Source organism: Thunnus albacares, chromosome 17 (genome assembly GCF_914725855.1).
Source record: "Thunnus albacares chromosome 17, fThuAlb1.1, whole genome shotgun sequence".
Classification (NCBI taxonomy): Eukaryota; Metazoa; Chordata; class Actinopteri; order Scombriformes; family Scombridae; genus Thunnus; species Thunnus albacares.
The window spans coordinates 14,412,501-14,430,285 of record NC_058122.1 but is presented as its reverse complement, the minus strand read 5'-3'; the positions used below and the strand labels follow the sequence as shown (position 1 = coordinate 14,430,285).

Below are 17,785 nucleotides of genomic sequence, written 5' to 3'. Positions count from 1 at the left end.
GTGTGTTGTCATTGAGCGGGAGCCCAAGAAGGTATATGTGACGCTTCTGAGGCGTGAGGGGATTACGTGGAGACCACAGTCTTCCGACCTAACGTGCGCTAACAATGATGTCACTCATGACATGAAATCAAGCCAGGTGTAATGAGCCAAAAAGCAGAGTTTGGAGGGAATCTCCCCAGGTAAACAGTGGCTTTTCTGCCACCATACCAACTAAAACTGATAAAAAAGTGACAAAAATCTACAATTTTCATACTGTATGTACTTTGTTAGCTGTGAAGGTTGCATGATGTAAAAAAGTAAAACTTTACATTTATTGTATGTGCTCATACATACAGTAGGTGCTCATATAGACTAAAAGTGAACTGATACACAGGCAGTTGAATACAAGACTTGTTTCACACCTAAATTACTGTACATGACATGTTACTTCTGTCTAACATCTGTTCATAGTTGTCAGTTCATCAGGAAGTTCAGTGCAAAGGTATCTATCATGCTGCAGGTTACTGGGTCAAATCTCTCAGGTTCACATGGAAATCCACTTGAATACAGGCTTGAACATGTATCCATGTTTCCTATGGATCACTTATGTGGCTTTTTTTACTCACAAACAGTAAATTCCAGTTAAATGTGAATTTTTAGAATAACGTCATTTCAGTTGACGTCTCTTAGATTATAAAACGCTCCAATGCTAGAATATACTGTCTTTAGGCATCTGAAAATGTGATTTTCTCACCACCCTTTTTTTGTGTGTGTTCAGAAAATGACCATTCGTGATGCCTGGATGTGCGTGCCGTACTGGATGTCACCAGACGGTGCTGTGGTGAAGCCATTCTTAGCAGAAAAAACCACCAACACACACAAGCATTGGAGGGACTGAGTCAGAGAGGATGCATATGACATATTGCATCAAAAAGACATGCGCTCACATGGCCAGGAAATTGATTTTATTTAACTTTTGGAAGAGCAGAAAGTCTACTGTGTGTGTCTCCATCAGTACGTGTGTGTAATTGGACATACTTAACCCCCGTGCTTACAGTTTGCCATGTGTGCCAAATCATTGACACGTTTTGACTGGATCTCCTATATATGCAAAACACTTACAGTGCGTTTAATTAATCTGTCTCCCGCTGAATGAATAAGTGGGTGGTTGGGGATTAATAAAACAATGCAGCAAATCAAATTTGCCATTTTTTATAGGCCAAACTATGAGGCTGTAATTCATTCCTGTCAAATAATGAATGGGGTCTTTGGCAAATGAAAAGAAACCATGCATGAAGGCCAGGTGCAAACCTCTTTCATTCTGAGTGATTGACTGCACGCAGTGTGTTAACATTTTGTTTGAAGATGCAGGTGGAAGGCAAAGTGGGTTGTGCATGGAACATACTGTAGATTTAACAACTAAACTCAGTGTTTGATTTGCTTCTTGTGAATTTCTATAAGCCAAATAAAAACCAATGCACTCACAAAACTATTGCATGTTTCCAGAAGAGCTATGTTCTTGCTATAAGAATGCAGTTTTATTTCTTCATGTGAAAGGTTTCCATCCGTTTGGCTACAGTGTCTCAGTTAGTACTTCATCAACCAAGTGCATGCTTCTCTTTAAACTTTGATTGCTCAAATTTTCCAATCAAGGCACAATAAGCAGAGCAGTGTTTGTATTTTGTAGACTAAAATGGCAGTAGAAGCATGCGCTGAAACATGTCCAGAAAAACAATGTTATAAAATCCTATTGTAAAAGTTCTTAATCCCATATCCCCAAAAAGTTCCCCAATTTGCATTGAGCTACCATGACTATTTGAAAATCTCTCTAACCCAAATGACTCTCTCATCAATTAAAGTTGGAGTCGCAATTTAACAAGATACTGTAAGGCCTAAAACCGCAGAGAAGAGAGAAAATCCCAGAGCATTTCTCCCCTCAATCGAAGGAGACTGTGGTATGGGTGGAAAATGTGTGGAGTCCTAAGTACGAACCGTCTTCATTTGTGGCTCCTCACAGGGAAACCGCTTTTACACTCTGCTTTTTATCTGCTGTGTAGGAATCATCCCTTTTCCCTCAGCGCTGCCTTCAGAGTGGTTCATCCCTCCCTCAGAGTGTTTTTGATTAGTCTGCCATGTGCCCATTATTCCCAAATAAGAGTCACCACACAAAATATACATCCCTCATCACGCCTAATCTCAAATAGTCACAATCGCCTGTAACTCTAGCCAAATTGGGCGATTTTCACTCGTGCAAACAAATCCTCTTTGGAAGGAATTGATGGCATGCATTAAATTGTGGGCTCAAATCCTTGGAAGCTGCATACCAGCCAAAGCTAAACAAATTGCTGTCCCCATGAGAGGGGAGGTTTGGAGTTTTATGAGCCTGTAATTTTTGTATTTGTTTTTTTGTAGTTTTAAACAAATGTCATCCAGAGTATCTCGTATTTCAAAGTGAAAAGCTATTTTTTCAATCATTTGGATGTGGCGTCAGTCTTGAGTCTGACATCTTTTACAACTGTTACCTCCAGGCTCTAGCTCAGGGTGTGTTTGGCAACAACAACTGTTTTTATGAACAGCCCAAAATGTTAAATCTGTCACTGGAGAGCCGGTGTAACTTGCAATTATTGTGGGACTTTAACAACACGTTGTATGTTATTGAATTGTATCATTGCAGTAAATGATACAATAATTGATGTGTGCAAAATCTTAAAAATGCAGTGCTGCAGTTATTAAAGGTGCCCCCCCAGACATGTTTTAGGACATATAAAAATAATCGAGTTGGAATAGTAATTTGTGTCTGCTATGAGTTTTCCACAAAAAAAATTCCCTCATTAAAAAGTCATAAAATTACATCTACTCGTTCTCCCTTACTAAAACCAGAATCTATGAATATACAAATGTCGCAATGTGTAAATATTTGTAGTTTCAAAAGTTTAACTGCTGGACACAAGATGTCTCCTGCTTCAATGAAAAGTCCATTCTCAGTGTATGTGCGCTGAGTGTCAAGTTTCTAGACACAGGTTGCAATTTTGAACCACGACTGGCTTCAAAAACTAGTTGTGATGTCACAAAATCATGTTTGTAGGTTAACACCTTAAACTCAGATTGAAGGTGAGCGCAGAGAAACTTTCCCCCCTCAGGCTTCTAGTGTCAAACTCTGCACATACTTCATTCTGTGAAGGTCAAACATCCAAGTGAAGTGACCACAAGAAAAAATACATTTTTGAGTGGAGGAGGACTTTAAGCTAAGATGATGCAGTATTACCTGTTTTTATTACTGTATTTTTTTAAATTTTAAATTATAAAACAGTCTTTTTGATATTTCTTATATATTTTATGATGTTCAGAAACTAAATGGTTGGTTAAACTGATCTGAATTATTTTAGTTTTTTGCTTAAGTCTGAAATATTATACTAGTAAGGAGATGAATCCTATAATAAATCGTTTATGGAAATGTAAAATAAAAGTCTTTATTCAAAGTCTGAATCTGTGACAAGACCTCACTCTATAGAAACAATAAAATTATGAATTTTTATGTCAGAGCCATAAAATATGACTAAATGCTGCCTGCAGCAGCCACAAATGGAAGTTGGCTGTTCATGAGCTCATATGCAGCAATATGTGTTAACACAGACCAGAGGTCATATTATGTGGCTTGTTTGCTCAGATGACAGAAGTAGATCTTTCTCATGAGCATCAACATACATCTACATGTCTTGCTTTTAGGGAATATATTCTCAATCATTCCTCAAGTTTTCTTGTGTGTTCTTTCATTCGCCTTAATTGCATTTCTCACATCTTTACTTGTGATCAATGACAACTGTAGATAATAATATTTTTATTGGGGTTTTTCGATTATAACAAACAGTACATATTAATAAAATGGTCAGTCTCGGCAGGAAATATAGTATACCATTAGTCAAGTAAATAAAAACATAGAAATTAAAACAGAGGTGAATATACAGATGTTACAGTAACTGAAATGTACAGAAATCTTGATGATCACATGGGCTACTCCAGTTGCCCCACCCTCAACCCAGTCTTTGGCTTTATTGGTCATTAACAACATTTTGTCTCAAAAACTTCATGAAGCTCTCCTAGATATTTCCCAAAACTCCTCGCTTTCATTTAGCAATGTATGTTAGTTTCTCCATAGCAACACATGATGATAGATCTTTGATACATTGACTCATACTTGGTTTGGTCACATTTTTCCATCCTATAGCTATTGCTCTCTTAGCTTGTAAAAGACACAAGTCTATTAGTGCAAGGTCACCCTTCTCAGTAATAAAATCACTTGGATAAATATCCAGGATCCACAACTTTGGCAAACAAGGGATTTTCAGCTTTGTTATCTGGCTAACAATGTCAAGAACCTCCTTCCAAAAACTTTTGACCACATCACATTCCCATAAGCAGTGAAGGGGTGTTCCTTCTGCATTAAAGCATGTGTCTGGCATGTTGGGATTAAGGTGATGTAATTTTGATGATGTTATATATATCAGCAACTTAAGCAACTGCGTGTTAATTGTTAGTGTTTGAGCCCTCAGGCATACCTCATGCCATTCCTCTTCTGAGATTTCCTCCTGTATATCTAGCCTCCAGCGTTTAAGTTTATCTTCTGAAGACTCAGTTGACTTATTTGCAAACATTTTATAGAGCAGCAATACCTGACCTCTACCAACAGTGTGTTTCACTGTAATGTCTTCCATCATTGAGAGAGGTGGCTGAGTAAGTGAGTGGTTTTGAGATACAGAGATAAAATTTCTTATTTGTAATAATGTAAAGAAGTGCTTTGAAGGCATATCATACTTTTCTTATCGTTCAATAAATGACGTTAACATTCCATCATTGTATAGACCCATTATCCTGCTTAATCCCTTGTTTGCTGTGAAAACCTAACAGTAGGGGAGTTTCCTGTATTTTTGGGCCTCTTGCCAGATTTACATAGTATTTTTTAGAAAGGTTTTTTGTGTTTTTCCCCAACCTCTTTGGCTTAGAAGAGTAAAGGTAGCTGCAGTAACCCTTGAGCTGAGTATGTCTCGATATTGACCCAGGCTGGAAGTTCTTCTAGGGAGAAGTAACGCACATGACTGCTCTCTTGGGGAGATTTAAACCCCCTCTGTTGTAAGGCAGGTATAGTAGAGTAAAGTGGAGCCTAGAGCACCTATTGTTTCAGATGAAGTTGATAAATACTTTCTCAAATCTTTGAAAAAATGACTCAGGTGGGGGTAAGGGCTTGAACTGATTGAAACAAATAGAGCAATTTGGGTAATATATTCATTTGATTTAAGATGTTAATGTGATGTGTCAATTAAGGAGATTGGCATTAAAGTCCATCTGTTGAGTGATTCTATTACAGACTCTACAATAGGATTATAGTTGGCCAGAACCAGATCATTCATTTCAGGTGTGATTTTAATTCCCAAATAGGTGAATCCCTCCTTAGGAACTGAAAATGGAGTTTGTATTCTAGGTTGATTTATTCATATTTATTTTAAGTCTAACAGAGATGGCACGAAATACTCAAGGTTTGATGAAAAAAAGGACGACATTGCCCACGTAAAGCGATATTCAATGTTCTGAGTCACCCTCTGAGATCCCTGATATAAATGGAGAGTCTCTAATAGCCATAGCAAATGGCTCCATTGCTGACACATATTGCAATGTGGAAAGGGGCAACCTTAACATGTACATCTGCACTATGAGAAGGGTGTAGAAGTAATATTATTTGTTACTACTTTGGCTGTTGGGTTCTCACATATTGTCCTAATCCATTTCAGGAAGCCTTCACCTATTCCAAACCACTCCAACACTTCAAATAGATACTTCCGGACAATTCGGTTGAAAGCCTTCTCTGTGTCTAAGGACAGCAGTGCTGTGTTCGGTGACCCTCTTTTTTCATAAAGGATATTTAATGCCCTTATGAGAAGCCTGCTTCCCCTGGATGAAGCCATTTTGGTCATCTTTTTATCGTATCCGGCAGTAACTCTTCAAGGTGTCTCAGCCTTGCCAGATGAGCAGAGAGATAGGTCTTTATGATGCACAGTCAGTGGGAGCTTTTCCTGCTTTTAGCAGCAGAGTGATTAGTGCCCCTCTGAGAGACGGTGGCAGGTCTTCCTTTTTGTATGACTTCAATAGCATATCCAAGAGTGTTTGTATCAGCTTATCTTTAAAATGTTTATAAATCTCTATAGGAAGTCCATCTGGACCAGCTGCCTTTCCCGCCTTCATGCTGGTGATGGCTTCTGAGAGTTCATCAGCACCTAAAATATTGTCTAGTTTTTCTATTGAATCAGCCAAGATGGGGAAATCTAATGTGCTTAGAAAATGGTCCTGTTGGCCTGAATCTTTATGTTGGGATCTATAAAGTTTTTCATAAAACATTCTAAAAGCATTATTATTTCTGAGGGGTCATTTGTCATTTTACCTTTAATTTGAATGGCATTGATGGCTCTTTCAGATTGTAATTTTTTTATATACCAAGCCTATATTTTACCTGCCTTTTCTCCCTGATCATAGTACGTTTGTTTTAATCACAGTAAGCTAGCGGCTGTCTGGTTACTCTATAATTCGCTATATTGTGTTCTCAAGACCAAAAGTTCTGCTTGTAATTCTGGAGAAGAAAAATTCTTGGGTAGGAACCTTATCTTCCAGATCTCTAATACAACCCTCCAATGAGTTTAATTTTGATTTAAAGAGAGGTCTCATTAGTATTTGTATTAAAATAGAGGTCAATATGTGTTCCTACAAATTCTATAAATGTTCTTTCTTGTAGCCATCTGGGTTGAAAACACCACCTTGGTGGATTCATAACAAGTTTAGAGTTATTAAACAATAAAGAAATTTGTGAATGATCAGAAATGACCAGACTGTCATACCAGCAATTTGTAATTCTTGACATCAGACCCATAGAAACCAAGAAATAGTCAATACGTGAGTAGGTTTGGTGAGTGGCAGAATAACAAGAATATTCTCTGGATACTGGTTTAAATGACCTCCAAACCTCACACAAATTAAAATCTTGGATCAGTTGTTTAGGGGTCTTTCTTGTTTGTGAGTAAGACATATCTGACCCTTTTGATCTGTCTATACTGGGCTCCAGTGCACAGTTGAAGTCTCCCCCTATGATATAACGACCTGGGAGGCAGGATAGATTTTTTTTTTTAAAAATAGGGGAATATCCTCATCAGGACCATATATATTGACAATATTCAAAGTGTCTATAAGAAGGCTGCCTTAAGTATCTGCCTCTTAAGTCAGTAATGGTCATATAGGGATCATGCACAAGAGTTAACACCCCTCTAGCATGAGAAGAGTAGGAAGCTGCAGTGACCTGGCTGTTCCATCTTTTCTGGATCTCATGAATATCACTTTGTGGTAAGTGTGATCCCTGTAAAAGCAGTATTTGGAATTCAGTTGCTTAGCTCCATTTAAAACTTGCTTTAGTTTGGCCCACATACTGTACGTTCCATGATGTTATCTTAAATACTGTATTGGAAGTCATATTCTGTTAAATAATAATAAAACAGTACTGAAAAGAAAAGAAAAGAAACATATACACCTGTGTATAATAGTACTGCCTATCAGACTGCTCAACAAGACAATGAATGTTAATGATTGATACTAACATCTTTCCCAGATGGCAGCATGGGAAATCAGTTATTGGTAATGCCTGTTGCTGGGCTGGCACAGTGAAAAGGTAGGCTACCAGTATGACTGCTAATAGAGAGTAATAAAAGTTGGCACAGATGAAGCAAGCCAGGCACATTTGAATTTTAGTGAGGCCCACTAAAAACTAATGCCAGACATATAAAACAGAGGGGGAATGTGACAGAAATACTGACTGGAATTAGAGGAGGCAAGATGTATGGAGGGAGCCAAAGCAATGGGTGTGTGTGCATGCAAAAATTGCAGGAATACACACATAACGTGCTCATGCAGGCAGCCAGTCCTTTTTTCTCATTTACAAACCGCTAGCAATTCCACAAACAAAGCTCAGTCTTACAGTAATCAATTTGATTGAATATTTTTGGTTTAATCACTGAATGCAAGACATGGTCAGGCATACTTCCATGCATTGTAAGAAAAAAACAAAAAACATCTGCAGCTCAGTGTATATATCAGATCTTAAGCGGGTTCCTTTTTTGGTTGTTCCACCAGACCAGATGTTTTTTTCTTCTTTCTTCCATGCAGGATAGTGTACCATGAAAGAGAAGAGCACTGCTGCTAATTCTGAGCCCAGAGAGGAAGGAGGGGGCTTTCTGAGTTAACTGACATCTCTCTCATAATTAAAGGCCACAGCGCACACGCAGGCCTAAGACTGTACATGTGGTCTCACTGTGTGGAAGCGGCGAGAGGACAAGTAGTGTGAGAGGAAGACTGAGGAAGAGAGGGAAAGAGACAGATTTCTCTCTGGTGAAGGCAGGAGAGAAAATAAAGTTAGAGTTTGTGAGAGTAAATAAAGTAGGGAACAGTAAAACAAGAACAGACAGAGAGAAAAACATTTTGGATTCATGAAATGGTTGAAATATTGCACTCTGGATAGATGTCATGTCAGATAAAATTTTATTTCATAACAGAGAGTCAGAGTCAGAATTACGGTTTCATACACTGCACTGTGCTTTGCGTACTTTACATACGGAGTTAAAAATGGTTCAAAATAATCACAGATCAAAATAGTCATTTATTGTAACAGAGTAACAGCTGATACAGTTGGCACTATCCAAGGCAATTAAAACAGTAATGTACATTTGAAGGGAAAAATATGTACAAATACGTACGTTTCTGTGAATGGAATGTGTGTATGTGTGGTTTTTTAATAACTGTTATACATTTCATATTTACAGATGAGGTATCATTTGGTATATTAACTGCAATGTACATAGCCGGCAATATCCAACTCATTTCATTTTGAAACAGTAATGAGAATATAAATGCAGTCCAGGAAATAATGCCGATAAGCAAAAAGAAATAGTGGTTTATCATTGAATGTGACATTTTTTCCCAATGTCGTGTCAAGGAATGTTTAATCAGTCTTGTGTGTTGCTTTGTCATGTAATAAATACTTTTTTCATAAAAAAACTCTGTAACTGTTGTATTTTAAATCAACAGAAACTATAAATATCAGCTTATTTTATAAACAAAACATGAAGCAAGTCTAAAATTATATTCAGACGTTTTTTTTTGTTTTCCCTTTGGTACTTAGTTTCCTTCTAACATTAACATAAAAGCAAGAAAATGGTTTAATGGTTTCATAACTGAGCCATTAACTATGTGTTTAACTTGCATATTAGCAGCACCGTGTTCAGCTTTTACTCCACTAAACAGCTCCTGTGCTGCATGTCATGTTGATCCCACTGAGGCAAAATAGCCCGAAGAGAGTCCCAGTTGGTGGACTTTGTATTCCTCCACCCCGTCCCTGAGAACGATAGCCCTGCAGAGCATTAAACAGTCTCTACAGAAAGCAAGAGACTGGCTTTTATCTGGGCTATGACAGGATCCTCCTCTGTTAGTCCCAGCCAAAGTCTTGCCCACTCATCTGGTAGAAACGCTGATTGAAGGGCCTGTAGAAGTCTCTGAGCCTCTGCAGGACCTCAGAGGGGATCTGGGGATGAGGCCTGCCCTTAGACTTTCCAAGGCAGCGAGGCCTGCTACTCCCCTCGGGCTTCTTCAAGCAGGGAAAACCTTTGGTCTGATTGAAATAGAAGTGCTTGTCTGAAACAACCCGTTTCAGTCCCAGGAAGTCCTGAACCCGGCCCATCTCCCCGGCCGGATCCAACACCAACCGCTCACCACTGACAAAAAGAAAATGAGACAAGGGGAAGTGCTGGAGCCAGTTCTCCAGATGTTTGGCGTAGAGGCCGATGCGCACGGCGCTCCACGTGGTGTCAATCAGACCTGTGGAGGAGTTTCTCAAGGCCAGGCTCTGGAAGGATGGAAGGCCGGGGTTCTTGGACAGCGTCTGGGTGTAGTCAGACACTGCCCGCGTCACAGGATCCCTCACCACAACAATGAGCTTGGTTTGGCAGTTCATAGTGCAGACACGACCGGGAGCCTCCTTTGTGACAAAGTAGCTAGGGGTCTTCTCCATGGTGATCTGGCCGTCCAGCGTCCGAGGCATCAGGTTCCTGAAAGAAAAGAAGTGATTCTGATTAATCTCTCAAAGCCATAACGGTAGAAACTTTTTCAATCCACTACAACCAACCAGTGGCCATTTGAAGTATGAAAGCTTTACTTGGGCTACTTTGGGGCAACAAAACAAGCTGTGAATAAAACATTGATATATTATCATCGCATACTATCACCTTTTAAAGTTGATATGGTGAATGTGTTAGCAAATAGTTGCCTATTTACACATCCAGCAGACACAGAGAAACATTAGCATTCAATTGAGGTCAAGTTCAGGCAACTGAGGAATGTAAGTCCAATAATCACCCTGCTTTTAGCTCTGTTTTGGTCTCTAATAACTCCTGAGGGAAATATCTGGCTCTTTAGCAGCTTTAGCCACTATGTTCACCAGCTAGTTGCTAAATCTTTCTGCCTTGGATGCTGTGCAGATTGAGCATGGTCGGTTTTATCAGAGCTGCCTATACTGCACTGAAAAGAACATCATGAGATAACACAAACACATTATATATACTACACATAAAAGCACCCCAAACGTGCATGATTAAAGCTTCACACACTGTTCTGTGTTTATGTACGAGGGCCCCAGCCAGCCCATCAGAGTCTTACTGTAAGGCCTGCACAACAGGACCATCCACTCACTTTGGGCCTGATGAGTCAAAACCACAAAGCCTCAAGAACCACTTAACAGCAATTTCCTACAGATTCCCAACCCCCGCTCCCCCTTTCTTCCTGCAAGAGCAAAGTGTCCCCCCTTCACCACCCTCACCTCCCCTACGGGTTCCTACAAGGACCCAAACAGACCAAAATCTACAGGAAGTGTGACCAAGATGGCAAGCTGCTGAGCTCAGCTAGTGTTTTAAACATATGGCTGCAATGAGGAGAGATGATGTCTAGCACACACTAGTGAAAAGATGTGTTGAATCATGTGTGAATACACTGTGAAGATAAATATTGCAAAGTAATCTAGCACAGATTAATCTGTAAACTAAACCACTGATTACTAATAAAGTTATTTATCTTATATTGCATATTCAAACTCATCTATATGCATTTTCTTCACTACTTTATGAAGTTTGTGGACCTGCTGCCCTCTAATCTAATTTATCTCTGCAATATCTGGCAAATAGCTGGCTTTGTATGCAATGTGGGTAACATGGTATTCAACAGATCTGGCATTTATTCATTTGTCCATATTTGACATTGACAGACTGCGTGAGGCAGAGCTGTGGTGGATTTGGATTTCAGAAATAAATTGTTTTGCATGACAATAGGATGGTGAGCAATGTTTGAAACAGCAAATGAATGTTCTGTAGTTCGTTTAACCAACACGTCTTCTGGTGTGTTACTGGAAACAGGGAGCTTTCATGTGGCTCACTATAAAATAAACAAGTAATAGAGCCTGTGTGCTTTATTTGTTTCAGATTGGAAGTCTGTATAAAGTCCAAATGTCAATGACAAGAGGATATTCAAAGCTACAGATGACTGATGGAAGTTTATGGGGAATTTATTTTAATTTTGCCAGTTATTCTAGGGTAACTCTATGCGGTCAAAACACTGATTTGATGATTATTAGTCCCATTGTTTGCTCGTTCAAGTTGGTACAAAAATAACAACTGGCAGCTTTTAAGAGAAAAACAACAGTGAAAACAAGAAATTGATATTAATCACTTTGAGCTAATCAGAAAATAAAAACATGCTTTTTGCTGTGGGGAAAGTTTGACGAACCCCACTTTGAAAAGAAAATGAACATCTTGAGTGCAGTATACCAGCATTATTTATCTTTGAGAGAGCTTAAATTTGCATTAACTGATTTTTTAGGTCAGTTGAGAGCATCGGAAACAAGTTGTGAAAACCAAAGGTAAACTATGTTTTACTGTGTTAATGATTACAGGAAGAGACATTTTGTCATTACATAAAGTTTGTTTTTACATGGAGAGTACATGATCATGGATGTGGAGAGAAAACTTCTGTGGAGTTGCTCCTGAGTACGTTTCAAGTTTCCCCCCTTTACTTAAAGTTTACTTAAAGCCATTTCAGTCAACCCCATTAAATGATCCCCATAATAAAGGACCATTCATTGATTATTATCCAACTACAAGAGCTGCAAATGGCCTATCCCTGCCTGTCTGTCCCCTGTTTATCTGTGTCTAATCGATACGTCTGTCTCTATATGACAGATTGTTCACTGTGTGCGTGTGCTTGAGTTTGCGCACGTATACACATGCATGCAGGAGAGCACAGAGGTGTCAGTGTTTACTGATGAGAAACTGAGAAGTCATCCCCCCCTCTCTCTCTTGTCCATAGTCTTGGATTTGTCCTTCACTCCTTCACACAAGTGTCACTTCAGTAATTGACCATAAGTTGTCTTTCCATCCTCATGAATAGTTAATGACTTGTGGCTTTCCCCCACTCTCCTCAGGTCCCTATCACCCTAATCACAATCTGTCTCATTATCAGAGAATCAATAATAGCCATTTTTTATCATAAATCTGTTCCTGTATGTGGTGTCAGGAGAAACTGTAAACAGAGCAGGGATGATGAATGTCTTGTCCATTTTTTCATGCATGCAAATTTATTGTTGTGTTACACATGTTTTACAAATATACCTTTTTCATTGCACTTGAGGGAAAATACCTTTTGGTCTAATTTTTCAGTAAGTAACTCAAGTCTTGAAGATGTTTTCTATTTAGCCTGGTATTGGAAAGCCTTGCTGACTAGCCACATTAGTCTGGAACTCCCTGCTGTTAAAAGGATGTAGCGCTTTTCCTCCCTGAAGTGCTACAGTGCTGATTACATTACTGATATGTTCTAGGCAGTCTGGATCAGAAGATTAAATACTAACCCTGGCAACAAGGATGTGGCCAAGAGACTTCCTGCCCCCGAGATTATGGGTTCCCCTGCCGAAGTGCTGCAGCTATATCCCCTTTAGTGCCCTAACAAAAGACATTCTCTACAGAAAGCAGGACTAATTGTAGATTAAAAAAATTATCACAAAAATCCAATTATCATGTCATTATCTCAAATAAAAACAGATCCAAAATTCCACGGGTTATTATACTCATCTACTTGACCATCTACGCTACTACTGACTTGCTGAGGGAAAGGAGCCTTCTGCTTTGGCAAACATCTCTTCAAAGAAGTGGTGGAAAAAAATCAAGGCCATAAAAATGAGAAGGAGAGCAAACAACAAACTAAAGGAAAACATTTCCCAGCAGTACTGCTGCGCTCAAAGGGTGACAGAAGGAACCTAAGGGCCACAGACAGGCTGACGGGACGAGTGTGGGAATGTTGCTTTATGCCTCCATGCCCGGATGAAACATATGCTGTTGTTGTCCTCTGACCAGAAAACATCAAAAAACTCAAATTAAGTTATTTTTCTGTGACATGAAGGGTGGATGACATAGCATCTGAGACGCCACACTTATGTATCTGCTGGTGCGTGAAACAATTGTCACTCTTTTGATCAATGAGCAGTAAATAGAGCAGTTTAAAGGAATAGTTTTGGGAAACACTGCAATTCACTTTCTTGATGAGTTAGATGAGAAGATTGCTGCCACCCTCATGTCTGTACGAAACAGCTAGCCTAGCCTTACAACATCTCTAAAGCTCACTAATTAAGGTTTTATCTAGTTTGTTTAAATAAATACAAAAACCAAAGTTGAAAAATTTGCCATTTCATAGGGGGTTATGTGCAGTCTTGGCAAATTTTGTTACAACCAGCGTTCAGTTAGCTTAGCAAAAAGAGTGGAAACGGAGGGAAACAACTAGCATGGCTCTCTCCATAGGTTACAAAATCTTCCCTGCCAGCACTGAAAAAGCTCACATAACCACCTGTAAAACCACAACTTCATCGTTTTTATTCTTCGGTTTCGGATTAAACAAACAACATATAACATGTTAAGTGGTGAACTTTAGAGGTGCTGGTAGGTGGATTTTGTTACCTTTGGACACTGCCAGGTTAGCTGTTTCCCTCATTTCCAGTATTTATGCTAAGCTAAGCTAACCGGCTGCTGGAGGTAACTTAATATTTACCATCATTAAGAGTGGTATCAATCTTCTCAGAAAGCTAGCCTGGATCTGTCCAAAGGTAATAAAATGCGTTATATTTCGTTTGTTAAATCCATACAAAAACTAAAGTGCCAACAAGGGCAATTAGCCATTTTACTTTTAGTAAAATGTCTAATTGTCTAATTGTCGTTTTTGACAACTAGGGGAGGCTGGCTAAGAAATGGCCATAGAAATAAACATGTTAATTAGTGAGCTCAGTGATCTTTTCATCTAACTTTCCGCAAGAATGTGAGAAAGTGCAATTCCTAAAATGTCTCGCTATTGCTTTAAGTATAACCTGGGTGCACTACAGTGACAAAGCATGAAAGTTCACCATGAGAACACATGAACACGCCACTGACATGATGCTACCCAAGACCCTGCATACACTGGAGGGCTGTTGTCGCCATGCTGTCTCCATGTTCTTTGTTTAAACAGAAACTTGAGCAAGCAAGGGGGCCTCAAAGTGTCATAGACGCCAAAGAAATAGAAATAAATGTGTATTATACCAAATGTAGCCTGAGGATGGGCTTGAGACTGAGCAACAATACAATAAACAACATTTCACAACAGCCAGTGACACAGTGTCTATCAAAGTCATATTCATCTCACAAATTACTGAAAAAACTCTTGATGCAGTGTGTGTCTCATAAGTGCCTGGAGGTGAATTTCCGGTGCTTTAGCCGACACACATCACCTCTCTACATAGGCAGGGAGAGGAAGTGGAGAGTTAAATCCCTTTGGGAAACCACATGACTGGCAGAAAGACTGTTGCCACCCACAGATTTTAAAGACATTGTTATCAGATGATTTTTTCGCCATGAATAATGATGCAGTAATGGAGTAAGAGGAGGGTTTTCTCAACAGGAGGTTAGCTGAAGTACCATACTTCCACAGAGACTACAATATTTTACATTTTCATCTTTGGTGGGTTGCAGCAGGATGCCACCGCAATGAGTATGAGTGTGTATGTGTGTGGGGGTGGGTAGGGGGTAAAATCATGCACATGTGTGTCTGCAAGTGTGTGTATGTGGGGGACTTTTCTATAAAGAAGTGAAATACTTTTTGTTGGCCAATGGCTAATTAGTGAGTAGCATATGAGCATCCAGTCTTAATTAGGTGTCGGATGTGAGGTCAGTGATTTGCTGGGGAGTTCAGTTATGGTTTCAGCATTTGGCACATGAAAGTAGCAGTGGCACTTTCAAAGGTAGAAGTGCTGATTTGGGCTGGGTATTTTCTGCAAAAAGCCTCTTTCCTGTTGAACAAAATCTCTGTTGATAGCAATATTGGTCTGTCAGTTGGCTCCACCACTTTAGTCCGGACTGAAATATCTCAACACTGAACGGGTTGCCATGAATTTTGATAACAGATATGTATGGTGGCCAGATGATGAATCCTAATGAACTCTAATGGTGACTCCCTGTGCAGCGCCACCGCTATGTCTCCTGTTGGTTATACTACAACACTTAGTTTGGAAAAATGTGCTTTTGCATAATTTGGGGGAATTTAAATATTCAGTAACTTCACTCTTATACAGTGTAGTGTCCCCAAAATCACTTGTCACAAAATATAATTCTTAGGTTTATTTCATTATTTTATTTATTTTAGGGTTTTTTGTCTGTTCTACAGTTAGTTCTATAGTGTAATATATACTGTTCTTGTATAGTTCTGGTTTTCTTATTTGTAACATTGAAAATGAAAATAAAAGAAGATTGCATTTCAAAATATTTGTGTGATTTTTGGGGGCAAGGTGGGAGCACCTCAGGGCACCCAAATGGCCAGCAGCGGACCCGCCCCTGAGTTTTCCTCTAGCACTACCAGCAGGTTGACATTTTTGTCTCAGAGTTGAATTTTATCACAACTGTTGGATTGCCATAATGAAACTTGTTACAGACTTTCATGCCCCCCTCACAGTGATCTGCATAACTTAACCTAGAAAGAATACTGAGTAAAATTATTATGTGATATGACATGGAAATATCTAATCAAAGAATAAGTCAACAAGACTATGAATCGGAATTTGATGCTAACAGTACTTTTGATACTTGATGCTCGAGACACATTTTGTACCTCAAAGGTATTAAAATTAGTTACTCAATCCTAGTATTGACATGAGCCTGATGCTAAACAGAACATTATGATGTACATTATGATATCATTTAAATGTTTCTTTCCATTTATAGATCTGGTTCAATTCAAACAATTTAATTGTTGATTAAATATGATAAAGAAATTGTTTCCCAGAGGCAATATCATTGAGTTGCCATTGGATACACCCATCTGTTTTCATGTTATTCTTTTCTGGAAATGGCAGTGCATCTGAGCATGACAACCAAGCATCTGAAACATTTCATTTTAGCCGAATGAGACAAAACCATTATTTCTATACACAGCATTTTCCTCACTAGCTAACTACAGAACGGAGCAAAAACGACATGACTGAAACGAGATTTCACAGGCACCCCCAAAATAGACCACAATGCACCTCAAATGATTATAATTCCCACCATATGGGGTGTGAGTGTGGGCCTTTTCAAACCTTATAACACCAGCTAGACCCAACTCCAGCCAAAACCCACCACCATTAAAACACACTACAACTCAACACTATGGAGACCACTTTCTGGTCTGTTACACCAATCAGTCGTGTTCAGCCTCTATCACTAATGGCCTCAGGGCTGGACACAGAACGAGGTGTGGAGAAAATCACCCTCTCTCTGGAAAGCGTTGCACCATGTGCACTAAAACGAGACCACTTTCACCATTTCAACTGCCAAAAATCTAGACATGGTAACTATGCTAATCTGGCCTCCTAGAAACACTAAAATAAAATAAGCATCAGCTGAATTTAAGTTACAGAGCACAGTACATAACAACTCTGTCCACCAAATTAAATATAAAAATAATGGAGGTAAAATGAATGATTTAGTTCCATCATCCAGTATTCAACACTATGAAAGTGAAAAGTAAAGGATATTAGTTTTCAGATATTAAGTATACAGTCAGGACTCATTTATATTCACATACACAGCAGCATAATTGAGCAACATTTCAGGTCAATACACAGAGAGATTAAATATTGTGTGGTCAATACTCTGTCACACCTGATCAATGTCTCAAAATATGTCTTTAATTTTCTTTTAATTGAATTTGTGTGATGTATAGCCTGTATAGTAAACTGTATAACCTATTTCACACATAGTAATCTTAAAAATAGTCTAATAGTTCTATTTATACAGATACTCAGAAAAATGTGAGGGGTCAAAGGGCATTTTTACGTTTGTAGTTTAAGTCAGAAATTATGATTTTCTTGGAAATGAAATGTTCGTTTTAGTTAATTCTCTAGATTTTGTAATAGAATCTAAAGTAGCTGAAAGCAGCTGGAGCTATTCACAAAAAGAAAATACAGCAGAGGAACAAGAGACAGGCTGAATAGATTTTGTAGCTTTATTAGCCAGATCATCACCTTTCTGATCTAACAAGATTGGTGCAAATGACGTGTTGTTAAATTGAAAAGAAGAATATTTAAAGTGACACATACATTATCCCATATACCAGCAGACGTGCCCCTTATTTTCACCTGTTGTCATCACCTTTATATCCTTATCTACATAAATCTGCATAAAAC

General features: G+C 38.8%; 1 protein-coding gene across 1 annotated transcript in view; it reads right to left on the bottom strand.

Annotated features, from left to right (window-relative positions):
- Positions 1-8,545: 8,545 nt before the first annotated feature.
- LOC122966574 (heparan sulfate glucosamine 3-O-sulfotransferase 6-like) overlaps positions 8,546-17,785 on the bottom strand; it is a 13,581-nt gene continuing 4,341 nt past the window's right edge. The window contains exon 2 of the mRNA XM_044330801.1: positions 8,546-10,109. Coding sequence (XP_044186736.1) covers positions 9,491-10,109 — 619 coding nt within the window. The 3' untranslated portion in view covers positions 8,546-9,490. The remainder of the gene's footprint in view (positions 10,110-17,785) is intronic.